Raw genomic sequence first — 15229 nt, forward strand, 5'->3', positions numbered from 1 at the left:
ACATGTCTGTCATGGCAGTTTGTTCTGTCATCTGACGTTTTTCTGGATCGTGACACTGTCACGGACCGCCTCATAGTCCTTAACAAAGACGGAGACAACTACGGAGATAAAGAAAAAACAAACATATTTATTAAAGTCAGTAGTGTAAGGGATTGGTTGTGTGCGTGGTGATAATGAGGGGTGTTGAGAATTGCCGAAAGAAATGAACACAAAGAAGCCCCAAAATGCCACAGCCAAAAACAACAGTGTGTCTGAGTGGAGTCTCTTCGGTGTATGGAGGAAAGGTGTATTTATCCCGAGCCCAGGTGTGTCCCATTTCGGAAAACAAGAGCGAGGAGACAGAATTGGGCAGACCGAGTGGGAGGTTCGTCACCCGCCCCCTCCCCCTATGGCACACCACACCAACCAAAAAAATACACATTTAAATATTCAACAAAATATACATAAACAAAATAAAATACTGCCCCAGCCTACGTCGTCCTGCCCAGACCTCAGCAGACCTCCTGCCCAGACCTCAGCTGACCTCCTGCCCAGACCTCAGCAGACCTCCTGCCCAGACCTCAGCAGACCTCCTGCCCAGACCTCAGCAGACCTCCTGCCCAGGCCTCAGCAGACCTCCTGCCCAGACCTCAGCGGACCTCCTGCCCAGACCTCAGCGGACCTCCTGCCCAGACCTCAGCTGACCTGCCCAGACCTCAGCGGACCTCCTGCCCAGACCTCAGCAGACCTCCTGCCCAGACCTCAGCAGACCTCCTGCCCAGACCTCAGCGGACCTGCCCAGACCTCAGCAGACCTCCTGCCCAGACCTCAGCAGACCTCCTGCCCAGGCCTCAGCAGACCTCCTGCCCAGACCTCAGCAGACCTCCTGCCCAGACCTCAGCAGACCTCCTGCCCAGGCCTCAGCAGACCTCCTGCCCAGGCCTCAGCAGACCTCCTGCCCAGACCTCAGCGGACCTCCTGCCCAGACCTCAGCAGACCTCCTGCCCAGACCTCAGCAGACCTCCTGCCCAGACCTCAGCGGACCTGCCCAGACCTCAGCTGACCTGCCCAGACCTCAGCGGACCTCCTGCCCAGACCTCAGCAGACCTCCTGCCCAGACCTCAGCAGACCTCCTGCCCAGACCTCAGCGGACCTGCCCAGACCTCAGCTGACCTGCCCAGACCTCAGCGGACCTCCTGCCCAGACCTCAGCGGACCTCCTGCCCAGACCTCAGCAGACCTCCTGCCCAGACCTCAGCAACCTTTAAGAGGGAGGACAGCAGGGAACAGAAGACAGGAGCGACAGGACAACAGGACAACACAATACACCCAGGCTAACTTGCTCTTACTGCAGATAGACTACAACAGACTGGCTCCCAGGCTAACTTTCTGTCTCCCTTTCCCTGTTCTCTTGTTCTGTCTCTCTCTCTCTCTGTCTCCCTTTCCTTGTTCTCTTGTTCTGTCTCTCTCTCTCTCTGTCTCCCTTTCCCTGTTCTCTTGTTCTGTCTATCTCTCTCTCTGTCTCCCTTTCCCTGTTCTCTTGTTCTGTCTCTCTCTCTCTGTCTCCCTTTCCCTGTTCTCTTGTTCTATCTCTCTCTCTGTCTCCCTTAAAACCTGTTCTCTTGTTCAGTCTATCTCTCTCTCTGTCTCCCTTTCCCTGTTCTCTTGTTCTGTCTATCTCTGTCTCTGTCTCCCTTAACCTGTTCTCTTGTTCTGTCTATCTCTCTCTCTGTCTCCCTTTCCCTGTTCTCTTGTTCTGTCTATCTCTCTCTCTGTCTCCCTTTCCCTGTTCTCTTGTTCTGTCTATCTCTCTCTCTGTCTCCCTTTCCCTGTTCTTTTGTTCTCTCTCTCTCTCTGTCTCCCTTTCCCTGTTCTCTTGTTCTGTCTATCTCTCTCTCTGTCTCCCTTTCCCTGTTCTCTTGTTCTGTCTATCTCTCTTTCTGTCTCCCCTTCTCTGTTCTCTTGTTCTGTCTATCTCTCTCTCTGTCTCCCTTAACCTGTTCTCTTGTTCTGTCTATCTCTCTCTCTCTGTCTCCCTTTCCCTGTTCTCTTGTTCTATCTCTCTCTCTCTGTCTCCCTTTCCCTGTTCTCTTGTTCTGTCTCTCTCTCTCTTTCTCTCCCTTTCCCTGTTCTCTTGTTCTGTCTCTCTCTCTCTCTGTCTCCCTTTCCCTGTTCTCTTGTTCTGTCTCTCTCTCTCTCTGTCTCCCTTTCCCTGTTCTCTTGTTCTGTCTATCTCTCTCTCTCTGTCTCCCTTTCCCTGTTCTCTTATTCTGTCTATCTCTCTCTCTGTCTCCCTGTCCCTCTTCTCTTGTTCTGTCTATCTCTCTCTCTGTCTGTCTCCCTTTCCCTGTTCTCTTGTTCTGTCTATCTCTCTCTGTCTGTCTCCCTTTCCCTGTTCTCTTGTTCTGTCTATCTCTCTCTCTCTGTCTCCCTTTCCCTGTTCTCTTATTCTGTCTATCTCTCTCTCTGTCTCCCTTTCCCTGTTCTCTTGTTCTGTCTATCTCTCTCTCTGTCTCCCTTTCCCTGTTCTCTTGTTCTGTCTGTCTTTCTCTCTCTGTCTCCCTTTCCCTGTTATCTTGTTCTGTCTATCTAGTTCTCTCTCTGTCTCCCTTTCCCTGTTCTCTTGTTCTCTCTCTCTCTCTGTCTCCCTTTCCCTGTTCTCTCGCTCTGTCTCTCTCTCTCTCTGTCTCCCTTTCTCTAAGTCTTGTTCTTTCTCTGTCTGTATTTTACTCCTCTTCACTCCTCACGTAGGATAGTCCAAATAGCCCCATATAGATGCTCTACAGATGGTCATACCATCAACAAACTGTTGATAAGGAACTGACTATCTGTCGTTAGCGGTTGATGTTACTCTTCAATAACACAGACCCCAGGACAAATCAGTGGGGGAAAAAATTGTTTATTCAAAGAGGACAAATCATAATCACTGTTATGCTGAGAGGTAGATGTTCATTCTCTCCTGTCCTCAGTGATTCTCTCCACAAAACAAAGGGACAGGTAACCCAACCCTAGCCTGTTGTTGACCAATTATAATTCCTTGCAATAAAACTTGACCAATGGCCAAATAACAAGTATCCTGTTTCAGGCTCAATGCCTAGACAAATTCCTCCCATGTTTCTGACCCATTGATCATTAATTCCCTATCACAGAAAAAACCCTATTTCCATTCATCGTTAATTCCCTCTTGACCTTTGGTCCTCTTGACCTTTAGTCCTCTTGACCTTTAGTCCTCTTGACCTTTAGTCGTCTGCGTTGTGTATTTATCTTCAAAATATTCTTACACTGTTGATAAGCAACTAATTGCTAAGGTTACGATTAGGGTTAGGCTAAAGTGAAGAACAAGGTTTATAGTAAGGGTTAGGGTGGGGGTTAAGGTTAAGGTTAGGGTTAGGATATGGTTAAGGTTAGGTTAGGGCTAGGGTTAGTAGATAGTTTGTTGAAATGTTACTGAGCATCTACAGATGGACTACCCAAATAAAGTGTTACCTTTGTCCTCTAAGACTGGTTGAATATCTCCGACATATTGTAACACCGATACTGTGTTTCTCTTCTCTCTCGACAGCCGGTCCCCATGTTCTCTGTGACGCCCAGCCTTGCCTCTAATGCCAGTGCTGCTGCTGCGTTTAACCCCTACCTGGGCCCGGTGTCGCCCGGCCTGATGCCCACTGAGATCATGTCCAGCGCCCCGGTCTTGGTGACCAGTAACCCCAACGTCTCCATGCCCTCTGCCGCCGCTGCCGCCGCTGCACAGAAACTCATGAGGACAGACAGACTGGAGGTGAGTTGTTGAGATAAATACACATAAACACTGACTCAACCTGACGTTCTTCTCTGCAGCCCAGCACTTGATTTATCAGAAACACAACTCGCACGGTTTCCCAGATCTATAATCACTGTTATTGAGTGCAAGGCTGGCAACTAGCAGTCAATGAGGACTGAATACCTTTCACCAAAGTAAATGTTCTATTCTTGTCTTGTGTCTCTTACATCACTAAAGAGCAGAGTTGAAAAGTGATGCTTAAACAGTTACATTATGTATCTAATACGCAGCAGTCTGTTACAGTAACTAACCCTCTGTTACCGTAATATAGTCATGATGTATCAGTCTGTTACAGTAACTAACCCTTTGGTACTGTAATATAGTATTGATTTATCAGTCTGTTACAGTAACTAACCCTCTGTTACCGTAATATAGTATTGATTTATCAGTCTGTTACAGTAACTAACCCTCTGTTACCGTAATATAGTATTGATTGATCAGTCTGTTACAGTAACTAACCCTCTGTTACCGTAATATAGTATTGATTTATCAGTCTGTTACAGTAACTAACCCTCTGGTACTGTAATATAGTATTGATTTATCAGTCTGTTACAGTAACTAACCCTCTGGTACTGTAATATAGTCATGATGTATCAGTATGTTACAGTAACTAATCCTCTGTTACCGTAATATAGTCATGAAGTATCAGTCTGTTACAGTAACTAACCGTCTGTTACCGTAATATATTCATGATGTATTAGTATGTTACAGTAACTAACCCTCTGTTACCGTAATATAGTATTGATTTATCAGTCTGTTACAGTAACTAAACCACTGTTACCGAAATATAATATTGATTTATCAGTCTGTTACAGTAACATACCCTCTGTTACCGTAATATAGTCATGATGTATCAGTCTGTTACAGTAACTAAACCTCTGTTACCGTAATATACTCATTAGACCCAGAGGGATGCAAATTAGCATAACTATCACTTCCCACAAATCATTAGCCCTGTCATTATCACACACACACACACACACTGACACACTGACACACACACACACACACACACACACACACACACACACACACACACACACACACACACACACACACACACACACACACACACACACACACACACACACACACACACACACACACACACACACACACACACACACACATACACACACACACAGAGACACTGGATCTAATACTCCTACAGTTGGTGCTGGGTGACCATGGCCTCCACACTCTTACAGTTGGTGCTGGGTAACCATGGCCTCCATACTCTTACAGTTGGTGCTGGGTGACCATGGCCTCTATACTCTTACAGTTGGTGCTGGGTGACCATGGCCTCCATACTCTTACAGTTGGTGCTGGGTGACCATGGCCTCCATACTCTTACAGTTGGTGCTGGGTGACCATGGCCTCTATACTCTTGCAGTTGGTGCTGAGTGACCATGGCCTCCATACTCTTACAGTTGGTGCTGAGTGACCATGGCCTCTATACTCTACCAGTTGGTGCTGGTTGACCATGGCCTCCATACTCTTGCAGTTGGTGCTGGGTGACCATGGCCTCTATACTCTTGCAGTTGGTGCTGAGTGACCATGGCCTCTATACTCTTACAGTTGGTGCTGGGTGACCATGGCCTCTATACTCTTACAGTTGGTGCTGGTTGACCATGGCCTCCATACTCTTACAGTTGGTGCTGGGTGACCATGGCCTGTATACTCTTGCAGTTGGTGCTGAGTGACCATGGCCTCTATACTCTTACAGTTGGTGCTGGGTGACCATGGCCTCCATACTCTTACAGTTGGTGCTGAGTGAACATGGCCTCCATACTCTTACAGTTGGTGCTGGGTGACCATGGCCTCTATACTCTTACAGTTGGTGCTGGGTGACCATGGCCTCTATACTCTTACAGTTGGTGTTGGGTGACCATGGCCTCTATACTCTTACAGTTGGTGTTCGGTGACCATGGCCTCCATACTCTTACAGTTGGTGCTGGGTGACCATGGCCTCCATACTCTTACAGTTGGTGCTGGGTGACCATGGCCTCTATACTCTTACAGTTGGTGTTGGGTGACCATGGCCTCTATACTCTGACAGTTGGTGTTGGGGGACCATGGCCTCCATACTCTTACAGTTGGTGTTGGGGGACCATGGCCTTCTGACCCACTGGAATTGTGAAACAGTGAATTATAATTGAAATAATATGTCTGTAAACAATTGTTGGAAAAATACTTGTGTCATGCACAAAGTAGATGTCCTAACCGACTTGCTAAAACTATAGTTGTTAACAAGAAAAGTGTCGAGTGGTTGAAAAACAAGTTTTAATGACTCCAACCTAAGTGTATGTAAACTTCCGACTTCAACTTTACATGTAAGTAGAGGTATGTGTGACTATGCATGTCACGTTCCTGTCCGGTTTTCTCTTTCCTCACACTGTGCCAGAGAATCCCAGGCGGGCTCCGGCACTCTCTTTGGGTTGATCGCCCATCTGTCGATCTCCACCCACGTAGTGTAGCCCAGATCCTTCTCCTGTTTCCGTGCTGCCTCCTCATACCGCCGCCTCTCGGCTTTAGCTGCCTCCAGCTCCTAACGAGGGCGGCGATATTCTCCAGGTTGAGCCCATGGCCCTTTACCGTCCAGTATTTCCTCCCATGTCCAGAAATCCTGTGTAGGTGGGTCCTGTTGCTGTTTCACACGCTGCTTGGTCCTTCGTTGGTGGGTGATTCTGTAGCGGTCGTCTTGTGGTGAATGAGCGGACCAAGGCGCAGCGGGTGATGAAGACATAATGAATATTTATTAACAGAACGACGAAACACGAAAACTCTTAAACAAACTACAAAACAAATAAACGACGTAGACTGACCTAAAACATGAGAACTTACAAATACACGAAGAACGCACGGACAGGTACAGACTACAAACAAACGCTACAGTCCCGTGTGGTACGAACACACATACAGACACGGAAGACAATCACCCACAAACAAACAGTGAGAACAGCCTACCTTAATATGGTTCTCAATCAGAGGAAACGTCAAACACCTGCCTCCAATTGAGAACCATATCAGGCAACACATTAAACCCAACATAGAAACACAATACATAGAATGCCCACCCCAACTCACGCCCTGACCATCTAAACACATAGAAAAACAAGAGAAAACCGGTCAGGAACGTGACAATGTATGTATAATAACGGTAACTTATTTGATATTTTGTAGTCATGTTGCGCGTGTTGGAACCGGTGTATTTTCTGAATCAAACGCGCAAAATAAATTGACATTTTGGGGATATAACGACAGAATTTATTAAACAAAAGGTCCATTTGTGATGTTTAATGGACATATTGGAGTGCCAACAGAAGAAGATCTTCAAAGGTAAGGCATGAATTATATCATTATTTCTGACTTTTGTGTTGCACCTGGCAGGTTGAAATGTGATTTTCATGTGTTGGTATGCTGGGCGCTGTCCTCAGAAAATCGCATGGTTTGCTTTCGCCGTAAAGCCTTTTGGAAATCTGACACTGTGGCTGGATTAACAAGAAGTTCATGTTTAAACCGATGTATAACACTTGTATGATTTATGAATTATTATTATGATTATTTCTGTTTTTGAATTTGGCGCGCTGCTATTTCACTGGGTGTGTATGTCAAATCAATCCCGTAAACGGGATTGGCGTGCGAAGGGATCACTAAGAAGTTAAAGGTCTTACTCACATCAGCTACGAAGAGCGTGATCACACAGTCGCCTGGAACAGCTGATGCTCTCATGCATGCTTCAGTGTTGCTTGCTTCGAAGTGAGCATAGAAGTTATTCAGCTCGTCTGGTAGGCTTGTGCCACTGAGCAGCTACAGGCTTTTAAGTCCCTTTGCAATATGTAATAGTTTGCAAGCCCTGCCACATCCGACAAGCGCCGGAGTCGGTGTAGTACGATTCAATCTTAGCCCTGTATTGACACTTTCCCTCTTTCATGTTTCGTTGGAGGGCATAGCAAGATTTCTTATAAGCATCCGGGTTAGAGTCCCGCTCCTTGAAAGCGGCAGGTCAACCCTTTAGCTCATTGCAGATTTTGCCTGTAATCCATGGTTCCTCGTTGTGGAATTTACGTACAGTCACTGTGGGGACAACATCATCGATGCGCTTGTTGATGAAGCCAGTGACTGATGTAGCGTACTCCTCAATGCCATCGGAAGAATCGCGGGACATATTCCAGTCTGTGCTCGCAAAACAGTCCTGTAGCTTAGCTTCTGTGTCCTCTGACCACTTCCTTATAGAGTTTTTTTTTTGTTGCATTTTTGACATGCTGGTGGAAATGAGGTAAAACAGATTTAAGTTTCCCTGCATTAAAGTCCCCGGCCACTAGGAGCGTCGCCTCTGGATGATCATTTTCCTGTTTGCTTATGGCCGTATACAGCTCATTGAGTGCTGTCTTAGTGCCAGCCTCGGCTTGTGGTGCTAAATAGACCACTATGAAAAATATAGATGAAACTCTCTTGGTAAATACTGTAGTCTACAGCTTCTCATGAGATGCTCTACCTCAGGCGAGCGACATTTTGAGGTTTCCTTAATATTAGATTTCGCACACCAGCTGTTATTTACAGACAGACACAGACCGCCACCCCTTGTCTTACAGGCAGCTGTTCTATCTTGCCGATGGACCGAAAACCCAGCCAGCTGTATGTTATTCATGTCGTTGTTCAGCCACGATTCGGTGAAACATAGCCTACTACAGTTTTTAACCTGTCTAGGATCAGCGTGGCGCTAGCGGCACACCCCCCCCCCCCCCACTGAAAAACCAGTGCCGCGAAATTCAAAAAAAATATTTTTTTAAAATATTTAACTTTCACACATTAAAGTCCAATACAGCTAATGAAAGACACAGATCTTGTGAAATCCAGTCAACATGTCCGATTTTTAAAATGTTTTACAGGGAAGACACAATATGTAAAGATGTACATCTATTACCTAAAAACACATTAGCATAATCCACCATCTTTTATTTGTCCACCAACACCAGTAGCCATCACCAATTCGGCTAAACCAAGATATTTATAGCCCCTAACCAACAAAAAAACTCATTAGATGACAGTCTGATAACATATTTATGGTATGGGATAGGTTTTGTTAGAAAAAAGTGCATATTTCAGGTAGATGGCATAGGTTACAATTGCACCCACCGTCACAAATGGAATAGAAAAACTACTTAGAGCAACGTGTTTACCTACTTACTAATCATCAAACATTTCGTAAAAATACACAGCATACACGAATCGAAAGACACAGATCCTGTGAATACAGACAATATTTCAGATTTTCTAAGTGTCTTACAGCGAAAACACAATAAATCGTTATATTAGCATAGCACATAGCACATAGCAGCCCAGCATTGATTCTAGCCAAAGTGAGCGATAAAAGTCAACATCGCCAAAAGATATTAATTTTTTCACTAACCTTCTCAGAATTCTTCCGATGACACTCCTGTAACATCATATTACACATTCCATATAGAGTTTGATCGCAAATGTTTATATTTAGCCACCAAAATCATGGTTAGACAATGTGAAATGTAGACAAGCTGGTCAGAAAAAGTCCTTGCGCCACTTAGACAGTGATCTACTCTTATACATAAATACTCATAAACGTGACAAAAAAATATAGGGTGGACAGGGATTGATAGACAATTTAATTCTTAATACAATTGCGGAATAACATTTTTTAATTTATCCTTACTTTTCAATACAGTTTGCGCCAAGCGAAGCTACGTCAAAAAACATGGCGTCCTAAGCCACTAAAATGTTTTGACAGAAACACGATTTATCATAATAAAAATGTCCTACCTTGAGCTGTTCTTCCATCAGTATCTTGGGCAAAGGATCCTTTCTTGGGAGCAATCGTCTTTTGGTGGAAAGCTGTCCTCTTGCCATGTGTAAATGCCAACTGCGTTCGGGATGAACTGAAAAGCGTGCCCAACTATTCACATCGTTGCAAAAATAAATGTCCCAAAATCGCACTAAACGGATATAAATTGCTATAAAACGCTTTAAATTAACTACCTTATGATGTTTTTAACTCCTATAACGAGTGAAAAGATGACCGGAGAAATATAACAGGCTAAACTAAGCTTGGAACAGGAGCGGGTCGGTGTCCAGCACGCGCGTTACGCACCAAGGAAAGACTTGCTAGCTACAGGGTTTTTTGATTTATAGGGCCTGTGAACGCGCAATCGACCCCATTGGAATCGTCATCACGTAAAGGCATCCAGGGGAAGACGTAAGAAGTGTCCGTATAGTTATAGCAATATCAGTGCCGTTTTAACTGACTTCAGAACAGTGGCCAACATTTCTGAAATCTGAATCCATGTCAGGGAAATTGCTGTAGAATGGGCTCTGTTCCACTTAGAGACAAAATTTCAACTCCTATAGAAACTATAGACTGTTTTCTATCCAATAATAATAATAATATGCATATTGTACGATCAAGGATTTTGTGGGAAGCCGTTTCAAAAATTACCCAATTAGCATAAATAGTCTAAACAGCGCCCCCATCCCCAACAGGTAATGTCCCATTGGTAGGATATCCTTGATCGGAGCTAATCTGTTTTGTTATCCAATGACTGGCTAAGAGGACTGATGGTAGAGGGGGTTTACTCACTCGCCTACGATTTCTCAGAAGGCAGCCCGACCTCTGCCCCCTTTTTCTCCGTCTTTTCTTCACGCAAATGATGGGGGTTTGGACCCGTTCCCGAGAAAGAAGTATATCCTTCACATCGGACTCGTGAATGAAAAAATGTTTGTCCAGTTCGAGGTGAGTTATCGGTGTTCTGATGTCCAGAAGGTATTTTTGGTCATAAGTGAAACATTATGTACAAAATAAGTTTAAAAAATAAGTTACAAACAACACAAAAAATGACAAAATAGCACAGTTGGTTAGGATGTAAAACGTCAGCCATCCCCTCTGGCGCCATTCTTTCTTTCTTACTGTATGATACTGGAGTCTAGCCAGTATCATACGGGGATCTGTCCAGCATTCTGCACCCCTCATGGCACGTGTCTGTCACGTTCGTCGTAAGGAGGAGACCAAGGCGCAGCGTGATATGAATACATCTTCTTTAATTAAAGGAGGAACACTGAACAAACTAACAAAGTAACAAAAACGACCGTGAAGCTAAATAGAACGAGTGCTGACATGCAACTCCACATAAACAACTACCCACAAAACCTAAATGGAAAATGGCAACATAAATAGGATCCCCAATCAGAGACAACGATAAACAGCCGCCTCTGATTGGGAACCAATTCAGGCCACCATAAACCTACATTACCTAGACATACAAAATCCCCTTAGATAAACAAAACCCTAGACAAGTCAAAAACACACATACTCACCCTCATCACACCCTGACCTGACCAAAATAATACAGAAAATATAGAAAACTAAGGTCAGGCCGTGACAGTGTCAGCATTAGTGTCAAAACGTCTCACTATGATGTAGTCGATCAGGCGCCAGTGTTTGGAGCATGGATGCACCAATGATGTTTTATATTTGTTCTTCTGCCGGAACAAGGTGTTAGAGACAATGATGTCGTGCTCGGCACATAGAGTTAGCAGTGTCATGCCGTTCTCATCGACCTGGCCAACACCATGCCTACCCAGCACTCTGTTCCATATCCTGTTGTTCTGTCCCGCCCTAGCGTTGAAGTCACCCAGTACAATTATCTTGTCATTCCTGGGGAAACGGTGAATGGCCTCATCTAATGACTGGTAGAAGCAGTCCTTTGCCTCATTTTCAGAAGAGTAGCATAATGCATCTTGGCTAGGGGGATACGGAGAGACATGAGTCTTTCACTTATGCCGACAAGTGGTTCTTATTTTCCTGTCCCACAGCGTGCTAATGTTGTCCATCCGGAGGGTAACCTTTCCAGAAGAAGTTGTAACCTTCTCCCTCCTCTTTCAGGGAACCTTCATCCAGGAACCTGGTCTCACTCAGGGCAGCAATCAAAGCTGTTCTCCGATGGGGTCTGTTGCTATTGTCGTCAGTGTCCAAAAGAGTTCTGATGTTTATTATTTTCTTTAGCATTTTTCGACCGCTGAGTGGAACTCCCGATAGGTGCGGTAGACTATCCAGGATGGAGTGAACGGGCAATTCTTAGGCCACCTTTTCTAGACCTCTCCCCAGCAGTGTGGCTCCTAAATAGGGCTGCTCAGTCACACAGTGGTCTGCAGAGAGCAGCTGCCACTCAATTCCCAGCTGCTGGCGACCATAATTGTCCTGTGCCGCTGGCATGCAGGGGTCTGATTAAGTGGCACCTGGTGCATTCCCCGTCACCAGACACTCCAACGCTGCCGGTCTTTAGTCCGGTTTCCGGTCGATGGCTTCACCGAGGTCAGAAGCCGATACCTGCGCAAAGGAAGTTATTTAAAGTGCCGCAGAGGGTGCGCAATCCCCAACAGCACTACTTCACTGTAGGAAGGTGAAATTCCAGTGGCAAGGGGTGAAACCCAGGACGACCAGTACCTTCCACAGCTGCAGGAAGCTGCCGAAACCCCAGTCTGTCGAAACCCCAGCCGCCAGGACGCTGCTTTTCTTTCAAGGTGTGCTCTCCTAGCCTTTGTCGTAGCAGACAGACCCACAAGGCAGTGGGACAGTGGTTGATGGCTGCCAAGACGTGTCCACACAAAGGTGTCCCTGTAAAGATGCATCTCTGGGTATTATTCCAGTGGATCTTATATCACACTAGTGTATTATTCCAGTGGATCTTATATCACACTAGTGTATTATTCTAGTGGATATTATATCACACTAGTGTATTATTCAAGAGGATCTTTAATTCCCCAATCAGAGTCATCACTGATTAGAAAATCTGATGTCCACCTGTGATTCTCAGGGCTCACTGCTCACTCACAATCTCATGCATTATGTAGCGGTGCCTGGGATACACTAGGTGCCAGATAATAGGAAAAGGAAATCATTGAGACCAATTCTGAGAGGAGAGGAGGAGGGGATAGGAGTATGGGAGGCTGGGGAGATGGAGAGAAGGGGGCAGGATCGTTGGGAAGGTGATGGTGGGAACATGTGTGTTTAATTAACAAAGGTGTTGCAGAGGAAGTCTCAGGGCGAGTGGACAACTCTGTGAACGAAGGAAGTGGTCAATAACAGGAAAGAAAGATTGAAAATCAATGCCCAGCAGGCCAGTTAAGGTCTACAGGAAAGGCGGGGGAGAGGAGAGGATGACACAGGGGGGAGGAAGGGGAGTGAAGGAGCAATTTGGATTTCACTAACTAGGGGTGATTTCACTGACGAGGGTTTGAATTCACTGACGAGGGTTTGAATTCACTGACCGGGGGGGGGGGGGGGGTGATTTCATGGAAATAGAGAGGGAGAAAGGGAGGGATGGAGAAAGGAAGTGGGAGGGAGGGAAGGAGGGAGGGAGGGAAGGAGGGAGGGAGGGAGAAAGGAAGTGGGAAGGAGGAAGGGAGAAAGGAAGTGGGAAGGAGGAAGGGAGGGAGAAAGGGAGGGATGGAGAAAGGAAGTGGGAGGGAGGGAAGGAGGGAGGGAGGGAAGGAGGGAGGGAGGGAGAAAGGAAGTGGGAAGGAGGAAGGGAGAAAGGAAGTGGGAAGGAGGGAAGGAGGGAGGGAGAAAGGAAGTGGGAAGGAGGGAGGGAGGGAGAAAGGGAGGGATGGAGAAAGGAAGTGGGAGGGAGGGAGGGAGGGAGGGAGAAAGGAAGTGGGAAGGAGGAAGGGAGGGAGAAAGGGAGGGATGGAGAAAGGAAGTGGGAGGGAGGGAGGGAGGGAGGGAGGGAGGGAGGGAGGGAGGGAGGGAGGGAGGGAGGCCAGGTGTAATAAACTGATATGCATACAAGTTCTGGCCAATCCCTGATTAGTTAGATTCCATAAGGAAATGTGCTGTTGCCTCAGTATCCCCACCCACTATTAGTGTTACAGTACTTTATTGAGCCACACCATGCTCTAACCTCATTGGCTAAGAAGTGGGTTTGCTAAAAATACCCTTCAGAAAAAGGAGCATACACATTTTAGTCTCTATCATAGTGTGTCATTAAAAATCAACAGCTGCGGGATTCTGCTGTTGACCACTGTTGAACTAAACGTTTGTGAGTTATTTGCTTCAACTTGGCGTAATTCCTTTTTTAGAATATTGAGCTAGCTTTGTTTTTTTGTTGTACTTGAAATGAAAGAAAACTAAACTCACAATGTTCAAATTTCTTCCTACCTTTGTGTTTTGATCTCCTCCCCCCTTTCTTTCCTTCTATTGGGAGAGAAGCTACTTCCACTGCAGCATCTAAGGCCTCAATAAGTCATTCCTATCTTACCTACATTATGATAATGAGGTCTCAATAAGTCATTCCTATCTTACCTACATTATGATAATGAGGTCTCAATAAGTCATTCCTATCTTACCTGCATTATGATAATGAGGTCTCAATAAGTCATTCCTATCTAACCTGCATTATGATAATGAGGTCTCAATAAGTCATTCCTATCTTACCTACATTATGATAATGAGGTCTCAATAAGTAATTCCTATCTTACCTACATTATGATATTGAGGTCTCAATAAGTCATTCCTATCTTACCTGCATTATGATAATGAGGTCTCAATAAGTCATTCCTATCTTACCTGTATTATGATAATAAGGTCTCAATAAGTCATTCCTATCTTACCTGCATTATGATAATGAGGTCTTAATAAGTCATTCCTATCTTACCTACATTATGATAATGAGGTCTCAATAAGTCATTCCTATCTTACCTACATTATGATATTGAGGTCTCAATAAGTCATTCCTATCTTACCTGCATTATGATAATGAGGTCTCAATAAGTCATTCCTATCTTACCTGCATTATGATAATGAGGTCTCAATAAGTCATTCCTATCTTACCTACATTATGATAATGAGGCCTCAATAAGTCATTCTTATCTTACCTGCATTATGATAATGAGGTCTCAATAAGTCATTCCTATCTAACCTACATTATGAATATGAGGTCTCAATAAGTCATTCTTATCTTACCTACATTATGATAATGAGGTCTCAACAAGTCATTCCTATCTTACCTGCATTATGATAATGAGGTCTCAATAAGTCATTCCTATCTTACCTGCATTATGATAATGAGGTCTCAATAAGTCATTCCTATCTTACCTGCATTATGATAATGAGGTCTCAATAAGTCATTCCTATCTAACCTGCATTATGATAATGAGGTCTCAATAAGTCATTCCTATCTTACCTGCATTATGATAATGCGGTCTGAATAAGTTATTCCTATCTTACCTGCATTATGATAATGAGGTCTCAATAAGTCATTCCTATCTAACCTGCATTATGATAATGAGGTCTCAATAAGTCATTCCTATCTTACCTGCATTATGATAATGAGGTCTCAATAAGTCATTCCTATCTAACCTGCATTATGATAATGAGGTCCCAATAAGTCATTCCTATCTA

The 15229-nt window shown here is 44.9% G+C and overlaps 1 protein-coding gene across 7 annotated transcripts in view; it reads left to right on the forward strand.

Annotated features, from left to right (window-relative positions):
• The window catches only part of LOC129822417 (muscleblind-like protein 1), a 211732-nt gene that overhangs the window by 177568 nt on the left and 18935 nt on the right, over positions 1–15229 (forward strand). For all 7 annotated transcript variants that reach the window (XM_055880687.1, XM_055880693.1, XM_055880692.1 and 4 more), the window contains one exon: positions 3541–3756. In XM_055880687.1, coding sequence (XP_055736662.1) covers positions 3541–3756 — 216 coding nt within the window. The remainder of the gene's footprint in view (positions 1–3540; positions 3757–15229) is intronic.

Source organism: Salvelinus fontinalis, chromosome 24, assembly GCF_029448725.1.
Source record: "Salvelinus fontinalis isolate EN_2023a chromosome 24, ASM2944872v1, whole genome shotgun sequence".
Taxonomy (NCBI): Eukaryota; Metazoa; Chordata; class Actinopteri; order Salmoniformes; family Salmonidae; genus Salvelinus; species Salvelinus fontinalis.